At 36.1% G+C, this 21,140-nt stretch overlaps 1 protein-coding gene and 1 pseudogene across 2 annotated transcripts in view; one reads left to right on the top strand and one right to left on the bottom strand.

Annotated features, from left to right (window-relative positions):
* The window catches only part of NDC80 (NDC80 kinetochore complex component), a 46,586-nt gene that overhangs the window by 5,226 nt on the left and 20,220 nt on the right, over positions 1-21,140 (bottom strand). For both annotated transcript variants that reach the window (XM_007974508.3, XM_073006434.1), the window contains exons 10-16: positions 20,694-20,838; positions 14,919-15,124; positions 11,984-12,136; positions 9,668-9,757; positions 4,666-4,758; positions 2,378-2,508; positions 349-451 (exon numbers count right to left, since the gene is read on the bottom strand). In XM_007974508.3, coding sequence (XP_007972699.1) covers positions 349-451; positions 2,378-2,508; positions 4,666-4,758; positions 9,668-9,757; positions 11,984-12,136; positions 14,919-15,124; positions 20,694-20,838 — 921 coding nt within the window. The remainder of the gene's footprint in view (positions 1-348; positions 452-2,377; positions 2,509-4,665; positions 4,759-9,667; positions 9,758-11,983; positions 12,137-14,918; positions 15,125-20,693; positions 20,839-21,140) is intronic.
* Positions 15,545-16,844, top strand: LOC140708972 (KATNB1-like protein 1 pseudogene; annotated as a pseudogene).

The following is a 21,140-nucleotide window of genomic DNA, read 5'->3' as shown; positions in this document are numbered from 1 at the left end:
TAATTCCAGCTACTTGGGAGGCTGAGACAGGAGAATCACTTGAACCTGAAAGGTGGAGGTTGGAGTGAGTCAAGACCATGCCATTGGACTCTAGCCTGGGAGACGAGAGTGAAACTCTGTCTCAAAAAATAAATAAAAATAAATAAATGAATAAATAAAATAAAATGCACAAATGTCCCCTGCATCATGTTGCCATACCACTAGACAAGATCACTCTGAGAAATTTTTGCTAGATCATACTTTAAATAGAAATAAAATTCATCATTCAGTTTCTATGGAAGAAAGCAGAAATATATCAAACTTTTAAAAACCTTTCTTGGAATGTAGGAAAGACCATCACACACTTACCTCTACAGACCCGACATGTGTAGCAACCATCTCTAACAGACGTTGTAAGTTATTTCCCACTTTTCGTCTTTCTTCAGTCGTGGTTTGCACAACTAGTTGGTATCTGCAGAACAAAAACACTTGTTTAAGTTGTCCAGGAAAAAAATGAATACATCAGTTCTAGTTAGCTCACTTCCCATTTCCACATTCAATAAAACCAAACTGTGATGGATTTGTGTGCTGCATGCTATATGTATAATCTGTAGAGGTCCTACTATCAATCATTAAAAGAGAAATATAAACATTTGCAAAGATTCTTTGCAAGCAACAAAACAAAAGAGTGCCAAAACTTCATGTTTTAACGTCTAAAGTTTTGGAGCGAAGGGTTGTGAGTCTCCAAAGGGATTGTAAACTCAAATGCTTTCTGAGCAATTTGCAAATGGGGGACTGGAAGTCTCACTTGTAGGAATTCAAATTCAAATTCAAACCAATAAAATTGCAGGCCAAATAAACCTCAACTGAATTTTCCACTCTTGGCCTACAAATAAAGAAGTGAAGAGAAATGACTTTCACATGGCTTGTACTTGCAGTCTGAAAGTAGGAAATTTTTCAGTTATTTGAGGGCAACTTAAGACTTAAAAAATGTATATTTTACATAAATGTACACAAAGCCTATGGATTAACTGTTCAGTATATTGATTTTATATAAGTTGCACAAGAGCATTATATACACAGAGACAGAATATTATTTAAAGAAAGGATGCCACTGTTTGTAGTTGTAGTTATATAGTGTGGCTAAAATTTTTCCTATGTAAGTTTTTAAAATTGTAAGGGAAACTGAGAAGGAGGAGATCCTGACAATGTACAATTTGATTATAAAATACTTCTAAGAATTACAACAAAATATATAGGTAGGCAGTTCTGTTATGTTTTTTGGAAATAAGAGCATAATTTGGCAAATTTCATGTTTGCTTATGCCAATTTCTTCCCTGAGAAATACTTGGTGAATGCAGAAAACTGCACCCAGCTGAATCCGCATGCAAAGGAATACACAAACGTAAGCACATACATCAAATGTACACTAGCCACTCAGGGCACTGCATATGTAATGAGCCACATGCATCCACTACTGATGGTGCAGTTTCCATCCCACTTCAGATAACCCACTTTCTACCCTTTACAGTAACTCAGTCTGTCGCCTTCTGAATGCCCGTTTCTCAAATCAAACTAGAGGTCTTTTTAATACGAAGGGTCTCATATTGATCGTAGCATTATGTATTTCTTAACCATTAAATATGTGTATCATTGTGCTAACATTTTTGTTTGATTCTTATCTTTTGTTTACATGTGTCACTGATGGGGTTTTTAATGTTTTTTAGAGATGGAGTCTTGCTATGTTGCCCAGGATGGCCTTGAACTTCTATGCTCAAGTGATTCTCCTGTCTCGGTCTTGCGAGTAGCTGGGACTACAGGTGTGTGCCACCGAGCCTGACTACTGATGAAATTTTTTAATGCTGTGCCTCAATATCAGTTTTCCCATAGATCCTGTGATTTTTATGGCATGATTTTGCATAGTATGGTAACTATTTAGAAGGCATATGTTGTGTTACAGTAGACTGACTATAATTTATAGTGTAATTACATTTTATTATATAATATACATAATTTCTAGGAAATAAAAACATGAGCTCAGTGGAGTTTATTAAAGCTTAGTGGAATTTTATTAAAATTCACTAACAAATAGCCAAATTTATTTGAATTGATTTAAAATTTTTTATGTTGTTTTCAGGGATTAAAAGCCATGTATTAACTAGATCTAAAGATTAATGATTTCTTGGTAGACAGTAACTGTAATACTAACAGAACGTATCTGTTGATAGGGAAAGTTCTCAGGTTATAAGCAGTTGTACTTAAGTTCTATATACCATTCTTTCCATCCTAAATACCTGTATACTATAAATTAAAGCAAATAAAAATAGATCGACTTTTATAGAACTGTTAAATTAAGAATCTGAAAAGAAATGTATAAATCTTGGTGATATAAACTTACTCCCGCTGAACAGCATCTAATTCATTCATAGCTTCACTGAGCCCCTGGTTAACAGTACTTTCTAGCAGGTGCTTGTGTTTCTCCAAGGACTCAAGCTCACTGGCACATTTTTCATCCTCTTCCTCTGCTTCCTATCAGGATAAAGTCATAGTTATGGGTTTCTTGATATTCACATTCTGTATACTCTAGGTGGATTTAAAACAATTATAAAAAGCACTTAAGTAAAATCAGTTTGCATCATTTGTATTCTCAAGATGCTTACTATTTTACATGCAAGAGACTTGAAAGCGCTCCTTTGGGAATTCTGTATTATAAAAACAAATGCGGCTGGGCGTGGTGGCTCATGCCTGGCATCCCAGCACTTTGGGAGGTCGAGGTGGGAAGACCACTTGAGGTCAAGAGTTTGAGACCAGCCTGGCCAGCAGGGTGAGACCCCATCTCTACTAAAAATACAAAAATTAGTTGGGCATGGTGGCATGCGCCTGTAATCCTAGTTACTCAGGAAGCTGAGGCTTGAGAATCGCTTGAACCCAGGAGATGGAGGTTGCAGTGAGCTCAGACTGTGCCACTGCATTCCAGCCTAGGTGACAGAGAGAGACACTGTCTCAAAAAAAAAAAAAAAAGTGATTTTATTTTTTTTAAATTTGAAAATATTTATTAAAATTTAAAATATATATAACCTTTAACTCAATGGTTCTGCTTCAGAAATTTATCAAAGGGAAGGAATGGAAAAATAGGTAAAGATATACAAAGATATTCACAGCAACATTATTTGTCAGTTGAAAATTTAGGGAAAAAATTAATAAGGGGCTAGCTAAATAAGTTATATACATACTTATGTATATATGTAAAATAAAAACACAATAGAAGGATTGCTCTCTCTACGTTTATATGAAAAGATATCCATGATATCTTTTCCTGAGAAAGACAGATTATGAAAAACTGCATAATTTGGTACCATTAAAAAAGTATATGTTTGTATATCTGGAAGACATTCCCTAAACTTTAACCATTGTTTCTAGTGATGGCATTATGGTAGACTACAAGGTACATTTCAGTTCCCATTTTATACTTTTCTCTCTTGAGTCTCTATTGTTTGTAATGAGCATTTATATTATGAACAAAAAATACTCTTTCCTTTAAAAAATTAAAAGTCATTTTATTCTCAAAGATGCAGAAACTAAATAAAATTGGTTCAGTTTTTAGGGTGCCAAGGTCAACTGGCTAGAATTTAGGAAGTGAAGTTTTTTAGTTTTTTGGTGAGTTGGAAGTATTTACCAAATGTGACCTTTTCAAAAAGCTTGCATAGGATTCATTCAGCAGTATTTTCCAGTTTGAACAACAGGAAATTTTATAATATTTTAATTAAGATTTTTTTCTCAAGAGCTTCAAGGAGGCCTTATGTAGGTCCTTATTTCACAGATGTATTAACTATGCACAGGCAAAGTAGCCCAAATTCATCATTTCTAAGGTTTGTGAAGATGAAGTATCATAAAGCCTTTCATTTAAGTGCATCACAGAGTAAACTCAAGCATTGTCATAGAGGGTGTGTGAAAAAATAAAAATGATTACCAATGTCTTACATTTCACATTTAGATTATATTATGTGGTGTATTTTCTAAACATTTCACACTGCTTAAGAAAACAAATAGGTCCTAAATATAATACAAGCCAAGAGAAAAGTTTTCAGTTCCTAATACTTCGTTGACATAAGTAAAAAATATTGGCATAGTTAAAATTTTCACATGAATTATGTAAGTGGTAATAAATAGAGTCATCTGAATATTTTAAAATGCTGGTCAGACAGTAGAATGGTGGAGAGTCAGTCTTTTTATTTTACCCACCTTCTAGATTGCATGTAAACGGTCTTTGGAATGTGACCAGGATAGTCAATTTACAATGAATCTTGGCAGGCAACTACATATTCAAAAGACCTTATTGGGGTTCAGGCTTTAGCAGTACATAACACTAAATCTCTATAAAAAGGTAGGAGAGATTCTGCTTAGTTTTGCAAGGATATTGAGTCACATATGCAAGTATAAAATATCAGATAAAGGAACAGTAAAAGTGTTCTATGGTAAAATAGCTCTAATCCAGAAAAATGTCCTTTAAAGAACAAAGTAAAATGACTCCTTACCATAAACTTTGGCAGAGAAAACTAACCCAAGATACAAGTTATAGGATGTATATAGCTTAAAGATTTTGGTTTTGATGTCAGAATATACGACTCATCAAGCAATCATGACATAGCTTTGGATAACCTACACAAACGGTAGCAAAGTTCTTACCTTAATTTTTTGTTGGTAAAGATCATCCAGCTTTTGAACTTCTTCTTTCAGAGTTCTCACACTTCTCTTACTTTCTGTTATCATTGCATTCAACTGGGGAAATAAAACTTTGGTTGAGAAATCATAACTATACATCAAAGTTATTTTAACAAGTTACAGAGTTTTTATATTATCAATCAACTAACCGAACAATGTTATTTCTTCTAGTCCTTTTGGACTCTCACTTATCATTTGTCCAAAAATTTTATTATTCTCCAAAGAGAAATTAATTTCAAAGAAACCTCAAAGTTAAGGATGTTAATATCTGATTTTCCACTAGTTGTTGTGCGAGTGCTTTTTAAGCTCTCATATATATTACATATATTATTAATATTGCTATATTACTTTATTCATATATAAATAATTTTTGCCTCTGGATTTGAAATCTAGCTTTATTTAGACTATATCTACCATAGTTATTTAGCTTTTCATTTTTATGTTCATTTTCTAAAATGTTAAAAAAGAATTGTTTGTATTAATTTTATTAGATGTTTGCTATTATAGTCATGCTTTCCTTCAAAAAGTAATAAGGTAACCACATTTAATCTTGTTAAAGCTCGAACTTTAAGATCAGTTGAAACCAAAACTGAAAGAAAAAAGTGTTTTTCAAGTTCATTTCCTGTTGGCAAGTGCTGATACCAGTTGATGTCAGCAATTAATAGAGAATGTTCTTCAGCTATACCAAGAGGAAACTGTTTCCTGCAGGAAACATAAAATAGTAAAATGTATAAATAGCTGACTTTTTTTAAAAAGGATAATTCTACACACATATGAAATTAAAAAAAATCTAGGGGTTAAAATTTAGTGAAGCTATTGTTATTTGCTAAAACACAGGTTAGTGACACATACAACTAGCATAGGCCCAGAACTCAAAACCAGATCTAACACCAAGAACTTTCTCTAAAGGTATGTTTTATCTGCAGTAACTAACAAGTTAAACAAGTTGTTTTAAATTCACCTGTAATAACACCAACAGATACTCAACCAGAACTTCCACTGATCCTCATGGTTGGTCAAAACCATGTTTACTCATCTCCGAGCAGCTTCCACTTTCCATGTCAGCAGTACTAAAGCTGCATCAATTACTTAAACCTATTTTTCTGATTCCCAAAGTACACATTTCATATATATATATATATATATATATATATATACACACACACACACATACACACACACACACACACACACACACACACACACACACACAGCCCGGCTCCAGTTACCTACTGGACGTTCTCCACTTTGATGCCCCAGAGACCTGAAACTCAGCATATCCCAACCTACAATTCTCTCTTCTATACTCTTCTCTTTTACATTCTCTATCAATCACCACATACCCATTTGCCAAAAATAAGACACCTGGGCATTCTCGATTTCTTTCTTGACCTTCACATACAAATGGACAACCAAACTGTTGTCTCCATCTTTAAATCTCCTTTCTCCATCTTTACTGTAATAGCCTTGCTTTGGGTCCCTACAATTTATTATTCACTGTACAGGATATTGATAGGTCTCTTAATTGCATGGTCTAGTCTCATGCACCTCTAATCTATTCTTCAAAAGGCCAACAGTGTGAAATTACTAAAATAACAATAATTATTGTTATTTCCTTACTTAAAAATCTTCAATGATCTCTATTGCCTATAGAATAAAAAAAATTCAACCAGTAAGCAAGCCCCTTCATAATTAGGTTCTTGTCTCTCCAGGCTTCTCCCTTATCTCACTTACACTCATGGTAATTTATTAATATGCTGTGCTCTTTGTTTTTTCTGTTTGGAGAAGGGGTCTCACTTTGTCACCTAGGCTGGAGTGCAGTGGCACAATCTCAGCTCACTGCAGCCTCCACCTCCAGGACTCAAGCAATCCTCCCACCTCAGCCTCGAGTAGTTGGGACTACAGGTGCACACCACTACACCCAGCTAATTTTTATATTTTTTGTAGCAGCCGGGTTTTGCCATGTTGCCTGGCTGGTCTTGACCTCCTGAGCTCAAGCAATCCACCCACCTTGGCCTCCCAAAGTGCTAGGATTACAGGCGTGAGCCACCACGCCCGGTCCATGCTGTAGAATGTGTATGTGCATGCATGTGGATGAGCACGAGCATCCTTTGGTGTATCCATTGGCCAACTCCTACTTTTATTCACAACTCAGCTCAGCTATCACTTCTCTCAGGAGCCTGTACTTAAGTGTATTATGAGAATCCATAGTGCACTGTATTCACATTACAAAAAGTTATGAGAGAAGAAATTGTTTTCATGCCCATCTTCCCACTTAAAATGAAGTTCACAAAGGCAGATGCCACACTGTACTAGTATCACCATCTATTACGGTACTAGGCATATAAGCACTCAAAAAATATTTGCTGCATAAATTTCAGTTTCAAATATTTAACTTTAGCCTTTATTTACATTCATATGCACAAGTGTGATTAGATTAATTTCTTCTTTTTGTGATCTCTTTGTCATGTTGTGGCATGAGGCCTACATGAATTCGGTCTCTTTATGCTCTATGATAATTTACACGTCACAGAAATCAGCCAGTCCTCAGTATTTGAAAACACTGACCTGTGAAATGATCCATTATTGGAGTCTTTTGAAGAGCAAATTTTTATTTTTTTTACTTTAGTTTCTGGTTACTTACATATTTTGACTTTCTTGGGATTTCTATTGTTCAGGTTATAATCCATTTCATCAAAAAATTTTAAATATAAATTTCTGTTTATACTATATTACTTCATAATTCAAATAGATTTCTACCATTGCTATAAGCCATTTCTCATTTTATATTTTCCTGCTTTTTCTTAAATGGTCTTGGCAATTATTTTACAATACTTTTCAGGTTAAATGTTTCGTTACTCTAATTTATTAATTTCTCTATAACCTTTATTATTTCCAGTTGCGTTTTACCCCATCCCACCTTAACTTAGTTAAACTATTTGTCCAATAGGAAAAACAATTTTAGTTGTTAGTCTCTGTATGACATTACTGATCTCTCCCTTCTTGAAAAGTTTTCCCTACTTTGGCTTATATATATTACATATACATATAAGCATATTCTCTTCTGTTGTTTTCCAACTAACTTTGTCTACTTTTTCTAAGAGTTTTTCCCAGAATTTCCTTCCTTTGCCAGTCTCTTAAATATTGTTACTGTTTAGGATTCAATCCTCTGTCACTTTCCCCTCCACATTCATCCACATATATGGCTTCAACTATTACATACGCTCTAATGACCCTCAAATCTGTATTTTCAGCCCTGATCTCCTTCTTACACTCTGAATCTATAGCTTCTGCTTCCTCCTGGATATCCCACAGACAGCAAGCTCAACATCTCCAACACAGTCCCCACCACACCCTGCTCTCAGTTTTCCTCCTCTAGGTTAATAGCACTATGATCCACTCAGTTGCCCACATCAAAAATATGGAGGTCATGTTGATATTTCTTTCTCCTCAAGCTTGCACATTCAGCCACGAAATCCTTGGGTTCTACCTCCTTAACATTTCCTAAACCTGTTTCCTTCCCTCTAGTTCTACTATACATTGGTTTAAGTCTCCCAACATTTTCAGGAAAGAAATCAAGAACGCCCAGGTGTCTTATCTTTGGCAGATGGGTATGTGCATCCCCTCTAAGCTATGTTTTCCTGTAGCCCAAAGGGTTTTGTAAACCTAAAAATCGGATGAGCATAACTGTACCTATGTCAGCCTTTTTCTCTAAATGGGAGTGCCTGAAGGATGTATTTATCTTTAGGACACTAACATGGGGCCTAGTCTATAGTAGGCATTTTATAACTTTCCCCCATCTATAGCCTTTAAAAACTTCAAGTCAGTCTGAAAGATGTTTTGGACATGAAGTTCCTGTTGTTTGGAATTCATACCTTTTGAGAATCTCCAGGTTTTAGCACCCATTCCAACAAAAACCAGAAATCAAAATGAAGCAGGCTAAAGGAAGACTTCACTGCAAATCATCACCATTCCCAGGGAGCAGTCCAAATTCCTCATCTTTTCTCCACAGATATTTTAGAAACTTCAAATTACAGTCATAGTATGAGGTGATGAAACTCTTCACTTACCTAATGCTACAAATTTTTCTATTTTTCTGAGAATGTAAAAATTCTAATACAAACAAAGTCTTGATAGAATTTATTAACATTGGAAAAATGTCTTTCTGTGAGTTGCCAGCATAATTATTTGTGAAATGCTATAGGTTTTGTTTCCAGATGAGAAAAAATAAATAAACTTCTCTTCTGAGAAAACGTAAAATTTCATTTTATATCTTGAAGTCTATTAGCCAGATCATAGTAGTTCCTGAAGAGCTGAATTAACAAGGGGTTTCCTTTAACTGCTTGGTGTCTTATAAATGAAACCCTTTGTGTGTGCATTTGAGAAGTAGCTTAAATTTTCTTAACTAACAATGTTTACTTTAAAGGTTACTAAATACAATAATAGAATTTTCCTTTTCAGGGACATAGGTGATATTCAGGATCTCAGAAGCAGAGACTACCTGAAATTCACTTTTGGAAACAGACTTCGAAAGGAATTTGAGTTCTCCTGAAATTCCATGATCCAGAATGCAAAAACTTGGTAAAAAGAAACCTCTTAATCTATCACAGCTAATTAGCCTCTAACCCCGTAATTATACTTGCCTACTTTCAAGGTAGCCACCTGAAACCTCTTTTAGTATAAAAATACTAAATTATCTCAAGTTAGAGGCACTTCTCTATTAAAAAAAGGAAAATTTACTTAGTTCCATCTCACTCCATCATATGTGATATGTGAAGTCTAGGATGTTTAAATGTCTTAATAAATTACTTCAAATATTTCTGTCGAGGGTATACTCAATTCTCATTTTTTCATAGTTTTATTAAAAAATTACTTCCTTAGCAATCAGAAACTACAAATAACATTTAATTTTAGGTTTTAAAATCTAAGTTTTGCTTTTTATGACTTTTTATGTTTTATTACTTACTTGTTCTAAAGTATCCTCCAAACCCATTTTTTTATTTCGAGCTTTATTAATTTCTTCTTCAGTTTCGTTCAGGAGTTCCTTAAGAGGTACCTATAAAATACATAGGAATGTGGGTGACATATAACATTTAATTACAAAATATCTGTCCTGAGGCATCCACACACTGTGATAGGAGGAGTCACTTTTGGAGAAAAAGTGAACCTATAACATTTAAAATCTAATATACTGTCAAATAGAAAACAAAGCTAGTTTTTAATCAAATTTCTGTTAAGTGTAGACTATAACCTGCTTTTGTTTTGAATACTTGCAAAATTCAAGATTTGCTCATCTATCCTGGAAATTCATTGCTATTATTTAAACATTTTACAAGTACACTTAGTTTACTGCAGTATTTTTTTTGAAAAGAATTTATATGTAGGTTGTATTTTTATGCTATGTTATCCAGAAGTATCAATTTCTCTTAATCCTTCTCAACTGTTTAGTTTTAGGATTCTCTACTTGTATTTCTTATGTTTATTCTGTTCCACTGACTTTAACACAGCACTTCATTGCTTGTCATTTTTTAAAATTGAGGTGAAATTCACACTTTAAAATGGTTAAACTGAAATATTTAGGTTAAAATGATGTTAACATAAAATTAAACATACAACATAAAATAAACATAAAGTTTAACATAAAATTATAGTGTGTAATTCAGTGGCATTTAATACAGTAACCATCACATCACCTCTAGTTCCAAAACATTTCATTATGCTGAAAGAAAAACTCATATACCATTATGTTTTAAGTAGGTCTTTTGAAGTTACTGCTGAGTTTTAATTTTGGCCTGCTCCTTTCAAAAGATGCAATGGCCTCTTTAATCTCTCTTTCTCTCTGTTTTCTTTTTTTTTTGAGATGGAATCTCACTCTGCTGCCCAGGCTGGAGTGTAGTGGCGTGATCTTGGCTCACTGTAACCTCTGCCTTCTGGTTCAAGCGATTCCTCTGCCTCAGTCTCCCAAGTAGCTGGGACTACAGGTGCGTGCCACCACGCATGGCTAATTTTTGTATTTTTAGTAGAGATGGGGTTTCACCATATTGGCCAGGCTGCTCTCGAACTCCTGACCTCATGATCTGCCCACCTTGGCCTCCTAAAGTGCTGGGATTATAGGCCTGAGCCACCGTGCCTGGCCTCTTTAATCTGTTAAAGAACTTTTCACCAAGTACTACTTATAACACTTGGCTTTGTACCTTATTGATTCTATTTTATTTTTCTATTATTATGTAAAACTATTTCTAGAGATGAAAGCAAAATTTCTCCTTGAGCATATTCATTCTTCTTTTTGCATTGTGTAATCTTTTCTACAAGAATGTGATTCATGTAATTATTTTCTTGCATCAGCCATGTCAAACTACTCAAAACAGTGTTGAGCAAACTCTGCCTGCCTATCTATAGATAGATTACTAATAGACTAAATGTTTACTGGATGTATTTTTTCTATTGAAAATGAATATAGCTTGATTTAGTCAGTGTCTGTCCATTCACAAATTGTTATCTCTGGGAAAGGAGGGATGTATGTTTCTTGATAGTTTATCTCTAACACGTACCTGGTCTGGAACATATTATGCACTTAATAAATACTTATTAAATGAATAATTCTCAAGGGAAAAATGTATAGCTTTTGACTTTAATATTCTTCTATTAAAAACTGAAGTATTTTGAAAATTGGCATTTTTAGGGGCAACTCAAATACTAAAATCTATAAATAACTGACAAGTTACAATAGAGCTATTTAAAAATTTTCTTCCCCAAATTACTGCCTTGGCCATATTTTAAAATTAGGCACGAATTTCTCCTTGTCGATTACCAGTGTTCTTAGTACTCTAACACATTTTATGCCTTCATGTGTGCCCTTGTGCCTGGAATTCTTTCTACAGACCATTCCCATAAATGTCTCATCTTTCAAGATTTCATTCCACGGTTACCATCTCCAGAGTCTTTTTTGCTACATGGGAAGAACTGATCTTTTCGTTACCACTTGTAAAGATTTCTAATGAAGCACATATATAGCATTTGATGTCTTTCTCCTCTGGGGGGATCATTAGCAACTTGACAATAAGGGTTAGGCCCTCTGTCTTTATAGTACTGGTATCTATTTTACATGTAATCAATTTTTTTTACTGGATAGTTGAAGATTTCTATGATCAAGAAGAAAGAAGATACAGCTTCAGTGTTTTATTCCTTTGTTTAGTACTGGGTTATGAACATGCCAAAGTTCAAACTCTAGAGATATCAATCATAGAATTAAAAAATCTTAAAAGTAGTCATCATTACTTACATAAACTTGAGCCCTGTATTTGACAAGGCAGTTGGCACCAGCCTCGGGATTAAACTTAATTTCAAAATCATAACCTTTGGAATTCTCAGCACCTTTAGGAATAAGTTTTAATTTTCTAGCCAATTTGTGATACTCTGCTAATTGTGTTTCAATCTGTAAGAAGAGAACACAAAAAGAAATGTTAAAGCAGCCCCATTCCATATGTTTTTTTCAATTGGCATTTCTGCTTTTTTTTTTTTTTTTGAGACGGAGTCTTGCTCTGTCGCCTAGGCTGGAGTGTAGTGGCCGGATCTCAGCTCACTGCAAGCTCCGCCTCCCGGGTTTAGGCCATTCTCTGCCTCAGCCTCTCGAGTAGCTGGGACTACAGGCGCCCGCCACCTTGCTCGGCTAGTTTTTTTTTGTATTTTTTAGTAGAGACAGGGTTTCACCAGGTTAGCCAGGATGGTCTCCATCTCCTGACCTCGTGATCTGCCTGCCTCAGCCTCCCAAAGTGCTGGGATTACAGGCTTGAGCCACCGCGCCTGGCCTCAATTGGCATTTCTGCAATTTTATACAAAACATATTACACCTATTTTTAGTAGTTTAGTAATTCAGTAATCTTTAGTAGTAAGACTAGCAGTTTTAAAATATACAAAGAAGATAAGGTTTTAGTAACACTTAAATTTACAGAATAATTAAGACTATCAATTGGTGTGTAATGTACTAGTATCTTTCATTTACCTGACAGCTTGGAATAAGAGTCTATATTTAGGTATTAACTAAAATTTACTTTTTGAAGTGCCAGATAAAGAAATTATGAAACATGTAAAACAAACAACCTTAGTTTTGTCAATGCACAAATTAAAACATTTCATGTATCCAAAATAAGTAGAAGGTAATCATTTATGTCTGAAAATGTTATTTTAACTCTATTGATAAAAATATTTTAGTAACATATTTCACATTTCCTGCTCTCCTTCCTTCTTCCTTCAGGGCTCTGTTCAAATAAGGTCAGCAGAAAGGCTGTCTCCTAATATAGCCCCCTAATTCTTCTAAATGCTTATTTTGTTCTATTTTTCTTCATAGCAATGATCACTACCTGACATATATTGGTTCATCTCCATTTCCTGAATATAAGTTCCATGAAAGCAGCTCTATCCTCAGCACCTAGAACAGTGCTTGGCATATAGTAGATACTTAATATTTGATTGAATAAATGAATTTGCAGAGTCTAGGCAATTTGTTTTTAATCTGCTTCCTCCATTAAACGCATACTTCGTTTCTCATTGTTATTACTCATCCATAAAAATCAATTTGAGTGAAGGAATGCAACGGTAAGAGGACACAATGGAACTTGCTTAACTAATTTGCAGTTTCCAAAAATGCATTAGATCTCAAAAGCAATATTACTTATACATTAAAATTTGGGCTTATTACTTATACATTAAATGTTGGCCAAATTGGTAATGTATTACCCATAACATTGAAATTAAGTTGAATAATTGGCTTCTCTCATGCCAAGGCCCAGATCCAAATATATAACAGCCTATTACCTATTTTCACTTAGACATGGATATAATACATCCATCCCCGTTCCTGTCTAACAACTTCTTCCTTCTCTTCTCTCCCCGAGTGAGTGACACCTGCCCAATTACCCAAGCCAGACAGGGCAACCACTTACTCCCTCTTTCATCAAATCTCATTCACTCCACCTCCTAAGTTGTCAGAATCTACTTACTTCTTTGAATTTTTACTATCTTTAACTCTTTTTTTTTTTTTGAGACAGAGTTTTGCTATTTTTGCCCAGGCTGGAGTGCAATAGTACGATCTTGGCTCACTGCAACTTCCACCTCCTGGGTTCAAGTGATTCTCTGCTTCAGCCTCCCAAGTAGCTGGGATTACAGGCACGTGCCACCACACCTGGTTTCTTTTTGTATTTTTAGTAAAGACGGGGTTTTGCCATGTTGGCCAGGCTGGTCTCGAACTCATAACTTCTGATGATCCACCTGCCTCGGCCTCCTAAAGTGCTAGGATTACAGGCGTGTGCCACTGCACCCAGCCCGGATCCTTACTATCTTTTAGAGAATGATAGTAATTTCTTATTAGGTTGCTGCCACAGATTTTCACATTATCAGAAATAAGATCTTTCTAAGACGTAACCATGTCTGTTTAAAAATGTTAAGGCCTTCTTAGAGCTTTCTGGATAAAGTCCAATCTTCTAAACAAGAAAAGACTCCTCATCCTCTGGTCTATTCTTATCTCTTGATTCTCATCTCTTGCTCTGTCCCACTTGCTATGAAGCTCCAGCTGTATGAAAAACTTACACATCAGACTGTTTTATCTCTGAACTTTCCCATACACAGTTCTTTGGCAAATCCCCTACCTGTGCCATGCTAACCCTTCCCTATACTTCCCAATTCAGTTGTTTTTCCCTCTTTAAGAAATTCTCTTCTAAAAACCTCTCAGCCATCTCCCCACACTATGTACACTAAATTTGGTACCCTGTGCACCAAACATCTATTAAAGGTCTCATTTCATGGGAGTAAATGCAAACTCAGCTGGAATTTTTTGAGGGGAAAGCCAATGTTTTATCTTTATTTCCTCTATGCCCAGCGTACGTGACACACAGCAGATGTGCAATCTTAATGTTTAAGTAGTGAATGAAGGACTCATTTCCTCTTCTACAGAGGAAAAGGAGCAGGACCTAAGAACATTATTTTCATAGTTTCAGACTTTTTTGCTTACTTTTTGGTTGAGTTATGAAATATAAGTTATCTTAAATTTGAGAGAAATTGGGATGTTACTGAATTGACATAAAGGGATGAGTGTTTCATTAAAATGCCAATGCTAATGTTTTACCTCTTAAGCCAATTTACCCACTGACTTCTTAATTGGGACAGACCTTTAGAAAGGTCAGCTATGATGACTTGCCACTTTGGAAATGGTAATGACATACCGCTTCTTTGCCTCTGGCATATTTTAACTCCTCATTCCACAACTTCTGTTGTTCAGCTTCCAGGTCCTTAGTTAATTTATTAATAGTCTGCTGCAATTCATTTCTTTCATGATTTATTCGCTCAATGTCTGCAACTGAGTACTTCTGGTTGTCAATAATATTCTGTAGTCGAGTGTTCTCCTGTTTTATTGTTTCACATTCTAGTTCTGTGTTGGAAAAAAACAAATTTTTAATGCATCTTCAATTACTACAAAGAAACAGATGCCATCATGTAATAGAGCTAAGATAGCTAAATTTCCCAATCATATAGATGTGTGTATATATAATATACATATGTTTTTATATATACTTCATATATATATAAATTTCCAAGTCTCATTTACATATATATATAAATTTCCAAGTCATATATATCCATATATATGTATATTCTCTTTTTTTGGGATAATACTTTTTGATCTTTCATAAAATATTTCATAAAAGATTTGTTATAAACAAATGTTATTTGTTTATAACATTCTGGAAGATAGTAAAATTAAAGTTTTATGTTAAGAAACTTATTTCCCTATTAGCTTGCAATGGTTTTCAAAAAGTACTACATGAAAAAAAATGTGGCTTCATAAATAATGACTGTCATTAAGAATTCTGGGTTCATGCATGCATCTACATTTGAATGGCCCTGCATGGGACCAAAGGACATTCTAGGCTGAGGCTCCATGATACCACAAGGTGTCAATATTTAAGAGAATATGACACTTGAAACTCACAATGTGAACAAAATGAAACTTTTGTAATATCGAGGATCACTCCATTGACCTTCCTAGAAAAAGGATCTCTAATTTCACTAACAAAACATGAAGAAGGTTAGGAAATATCCAAAACAGCTGGCTGCTTACATAAACAGAACAGTTGGACAAGGTGAAAAGCCCAGATTAAACCACATAAGGCAGTCTATTTCAGAAAGTTAAACATCGCTTTCTAAATTCTTGTTACAGAAAAAACAGTCCCCTAGAAGTGGGGATTGTGCCATGGCAAATAATAAATGAAGTGACTTGCGCAGGCTACCTGCCTGAAAAACTAAGCCATGACAGTTGAGTCACACATATTTGGTTAATCCCAGTGATTCTGGTTCTTCTCAAACAGAAAACCCATCATCAAAATATAGTGTTTTTTTTTTTTTTCTAAGGTTTCTCAGGACCATGAAACAATGGCCAAAATTTTGTTCAGCAGGAAAACTTTTGATTTTTTTCGAAAAGGCTCATTGAATGTAGTTTTAACTTTCTGGAGAAAGAAAAGTATAAGTGAAGAGCTTGGAGTTGTAGTGGATTGCCTTCCTGGGCTTACCAACAGTTTACAGAAGAAAGCCAGTACATTTGTTATTTCTAGTTAAGTCACTGCTTTAAAGCAAATTTGAAAAGTATGTAATAGTAGATTAAACTGGCTTCAGTGGCCAGGTGCGGTGGCTCACACCTGTAATCCCAGCGCTTTGGGAAGCCCCGAGGCAGTTGGATCACCTGAGGTCAGGAGTTCGAGACCAGCCTGGCCAACATGGCGAAACCCTGTCTCTACTAAATCAGCTGGGCATGGTGGCGCATGCCTGTAATCCCAGCTACTCGGGTGGCTGAGGCACGTGAATCACTTGAATCTAGGAGGCGGAGGCTTCTGTGAGCTGAGATCGTGCCACTGCATGCCAGCCTGGGGGACAGAGTGAGACTCTGTCTTGGGAAAATAAAGTAAAATAAAATAAAATAAACTAGCTTCAAGCAGTCATAAAAAGGTGGTGGTCAGAATTATCATCCGAACAGAAATTATAAATGACAGAAATATTCTGATTTTAAAACAATTAAGTAGATTGTAGGAAATCCATAGGAAAATCATCTTACTTTGGTTCCAGGATATATGTATATGATGAGACGCCATAAATAAGAATCAGGATACAGATGCTTATTTATTACAGTCACATTGAGAGATTTCATCTACTAAAGAGCATCTGGTTATTCAAAACATAGTTGGACTATATGATTTACAAAAAAGGTTACTGTCTGAGAACTGTGAATTGTAGAAGAATTGTCGAAACCATTTTTTCTTTAAAAGGACACATAATTAAACAACTAATGAAACCTTAACAGTCTACTTCACATTGAAGTGGAAAAATATAGTAAAGGAACAGCTTCAACTTCAATGAGATAAAAGTGGACTGTGAAGACTGTCTGCCTTTGGGATATGTGGTTATTTGGTAACATTGTTTAAGAACTACTGGGTCTTAATGTCGTCCTGCATAAGAATATGATTTATACTATGTGAAAAAATGAGATAAGACTTATTATGGCCGAGGCAGGTGGATCACCTGAGGTCAGGAGTTCGAGACCAGTCTGGCCAACATGATGAAACCCTGTCTCTACTAAAAATACAAAATTAGCCAGGTATGGTGGCACATATCTGTGGTCCCAGCTACTTGGGAGGCTGAAGCAGAATTGCTTGAACCCAGGAGACAGAGGTTGCAGTGAGCTGAGATCGTGCCATTGCACTCCAGGCTGGGTGACAGAGTGAGACTCCAGCTCCAAAAAAAAAAAAAACAAAAAACAAAAAACAAAACAAAACACACACACACACACACACACACACACCCCAGAGTTTATTCATATTTTACTGACATTTTCAGTGATAACTATACCAAACTGGTTAGGTTTTTGCTTTCTCTGTTTACCAATAGTGTTTTCCAACCTTCTGTGACTCATGACCTATATAGAATATGATAGCATTTTTATAGCAGGCTGGGATGAAAGGATGAAGATGACCAAGGGGTCAAGAGAGTCATCCTGAAGGTGGAGAGGATTGGTATTTTGGTATATTGGTTTGTTACAACCTATTTGCAGCACAGTGAGCTTAAAGCAAATTCATGGTTAAAGTCAAACTTTATGCATTTATCACCGGCATCCGCACAAAAAAATCCACAACATATAATATCTATAAAATTTATGGTTGGGCATGGTGGCTTATGCCTGTAACCCCAGCACTTTGGGAGGCTGAGGCGGGCGGATCACCTGAAGTCAGGAGTTTGAGACCAGCTTGGTCAACATATAGTGAAACCCTGTCTCTACTAAAAAAGATGAAAATTAGCTGGGCCTGGTGGCGCATGCCTGTAGTCCCAGTTACCTGGGAAATTGAGGGAGGAGACTCGCTTGGACCCAGGAGGCAGGGGTTGCAGTGGGCCAAGATTGAGTCATTCTACTCCAGCCTGGGTGACAAAGTGACACTCTGTCTCTCAAACAAAACCAAACAAAAACAAAATAAAATTTAAATACGTCGCATTCACTCAAGCCATGAATGGCTTTACATAATCAAAAAAGTTAAAACACTCATAGGATAAAAACATCTTAGATTAACAGTTATAAAATTAATGTCTCAAACTAAATCACTCTGGAATGGCAAATGATTAAGTGTTTCTCTCTCACCTACTGAGTTTGCAGCTGTCAGAAAAAGTTCTCACAAGAACAAGAAGGATGTATGACAGTTCTCTTGATTATACGCTGACAAGAAAAACAAAGTATTAGTATTAGAAAGTATTGATTAAAGGCCAGGTGCTGTGGCTCACGCCTGCAATCCCAGCACTTTGGGAGGCTGAGGCGGGCGGATCACGAGGTCAGGAGTTTGAGACCAGCCTGGCCAGCATGGTGAAACACCGTCTCTACTAAAAATACAAAAAATTAGCCGGGCATAGTGGCACGTGCCTGTAATCCCAGCTACTTGGGAGACTGAGGCAGGAGAATTATTTGAACCCAGGAGGCAGAGGTTACAGTGAGCCGAGATGGTGCCACTGCACTGCAGCCTGGGTGGCAGAGCAAGACTACATCTCAAAAAAAAAAAAAGAAAAAGTATTGATTAATTGCATTATAAAAATTGTTATAATAATAATTTAGTCCAAGTTTCTTTGTCATCATGGAGAATAAACAAAGTACATGATTGGGGTGAAGTGTAAAGTAGTTAATATATTTAAAGAGTTGGTTTAGAGCAAATCCTATATATATATATGTGTATATACATATAAATCAGAGTTATTTGGGAAAAAAAAAAAACAGATTCAGCAAATAACCCTGGTAATTACTAGTCTTGAGTTGACAATCAATACTCCATAGACTAAGAGTTAAATCAAATATCCTAAGGGCCATGTATACAACTTCCACATGGGACAGACACAGCCTGCAAAATCCCCAAAGAAACAAACAGAAGTAGGCAAAGTCCTGGGAGAATAGTACAGTTGTCAATAAATTTATTTTTAAAACTATAGCCCAGTGGCTCTGTGACTTATAGATACCTTTCCTTACTCTCCTTCAGGCACTGCAGAAGACTCAAACAACTGCATGTGCCACAGTGTTTTACAGAATTTTATGATTAAGATTGCTGTGTTTATGAAAGTAAGCTTACAAGACATAAAAGAGCTTTCTATAGTTGCTCTTTTCCCCAAGAACTGCAGTACCTGCAGCTTTAAATCAGTTTCAGCTGCCCAGCTGCTTAGGCGGTAGCGATGGAGGATAGCCAGTTGCAGCCGACTGAGACAGGCAGAGATCAAGAATCTGGCTTATTAGAGCCAAGCACGGTGGAGCCCACCTATAGTCCCAGCTACGTGGGAGGCTGAAGTAGGGGGATTATTTGAACTCAGGAGTTCAAGATCAGCCTGGGCAAAATAACAAGACTTCATCTCAAAAAAACAAAAGAATCTGGTTTATCTGGTTTATTAATTACAAAGTGGAATAGAGTATATATTTGTTTAGAATATTTTATATATTTCTATATTCAGGCAGCATGTTTTCTTAGGTTAGGCCCTTCTTGGCTTCAAAAAGCCAAATGCTTGAAAACATGTCAGGAGTAGTAGGCTGAACAATGGCCACCTAAATATATAAAGTTCTGTCTCCGGCAACTGTGAAATTACCTTATTTGGGAAAAGGGTCTTTGCAGATGTGATTAAGTATCTTGAGATAAAGAGATAGCCCTGTATTATTACCCAGGTGGGCCCTGAATCTCATCCTAAACGTCCTTATAAGACAGAGGCAGAGGTAGATATTTCACACAGGTAGAATACAAACACACAGAGAAGGCAATGTGAAGGTGGAGGCAGAGATCGGAGTGATGTGAACATAGCCCAGTAATGCTGTCAGCCACTAAAAGGTGCAAGAGGCAAGGAATAGATCCTGAGTCATTGGAGGGATGCAGATCTGCTGGAATAGCCTCTAGAACTCTGCGAGAATACATTTCTGTGGAATTTTTTTGTTTGTTTTTTTTTTTTTTTTTGAGACGGAGTCTTGCTCAGTCGCCCAGGCTGGAGTGCGGTGGCGTGATCTCAGCTCACTGCAAGCTCCGCCTCCCGAGTTCACGCCATTCTCTGCCTCAGCCTCGTGAGTAGCAGGGATTATAGGCACCCGCCATCACGTCCAGCTAATTTTTTGCATTTTTAGTAGAGATGGGGTTTCACCGTGTTAGCCAGGATGGTCTCGATCTCCTGACCTCGTGATCCGCCCGTCTCGGCCTCCCAAAGTGCTGGGATTACAGGCGTGAGCCACCGCGCCCGGCCCATTTCTGTGGTTTTAAGCCTTCCAAACTTGTGGTCATTTGTTACAGCAGCCTTAGGAAACAAATACGAAACACACTGAAAACTTGGTAGCCTGCTCTAGGCATGTATCACAGAAGAACAAAAGATATGGATAACAAAGCTGTTTTGACACGTGATAAATCCCACATGGGTTCGCACCCCAGTCTCTCAGCATTAGCTCTGCTTACCTACTCTAGCAATTTCCTCATTGAGACCATTTAATTTCTGGTCAAGAATGGCTGAATGAGACTCCAAATTGCTCATGTATGCCTGATACTTTTGAACATCTCCTTGTAAGGAAGCCTTCAGTTTTCTCAACGACTCTAGACGATTCTTTAAGAGAAAAGAATATCACTTCAGTTATTTTCAATAATCATTCCATATTTTATTTTAAAGTAAAGCAATATTATTTAAATTTATTTTAGAGAAAGGTAGATCTGAGTTTTCCTTTCACTTTTAGAGGGAGTCAAAATAACTAAAAGGGGACTATACTGTCAGTTTGAAATAGGAAAAAAAACAATGGCTAGAGTTGAAAAAGCACAAACATTTAAAATCTGGTATTTTACAACAACAGTTTGAGTGCTTCACTAATAATGCAGAAAATAAAGTTAGATATCTGAAAAACTCAGGATACA

The sequence above is a fragment of the Chlorocebus sabaeus genome, chromosome 18, assembly GCF_047675955.1.
Source record: "Chlorocebus sabaeus isolate Y175 chromosome 18, mChlSab1.0.hap1, whole genome shotgun sequence".
NCBI classification, from domain to species: Eukaryota; Metazoa; Chordata; class Mammalia; order Primates; family Cercopithecidae; genus Chlorocebus; species Chlorocebus sabaeus.
Note: the sequence above shows the minus strand (reverse complement) of the source record. Positions and strands in the feature narration are given on the sequence as shown.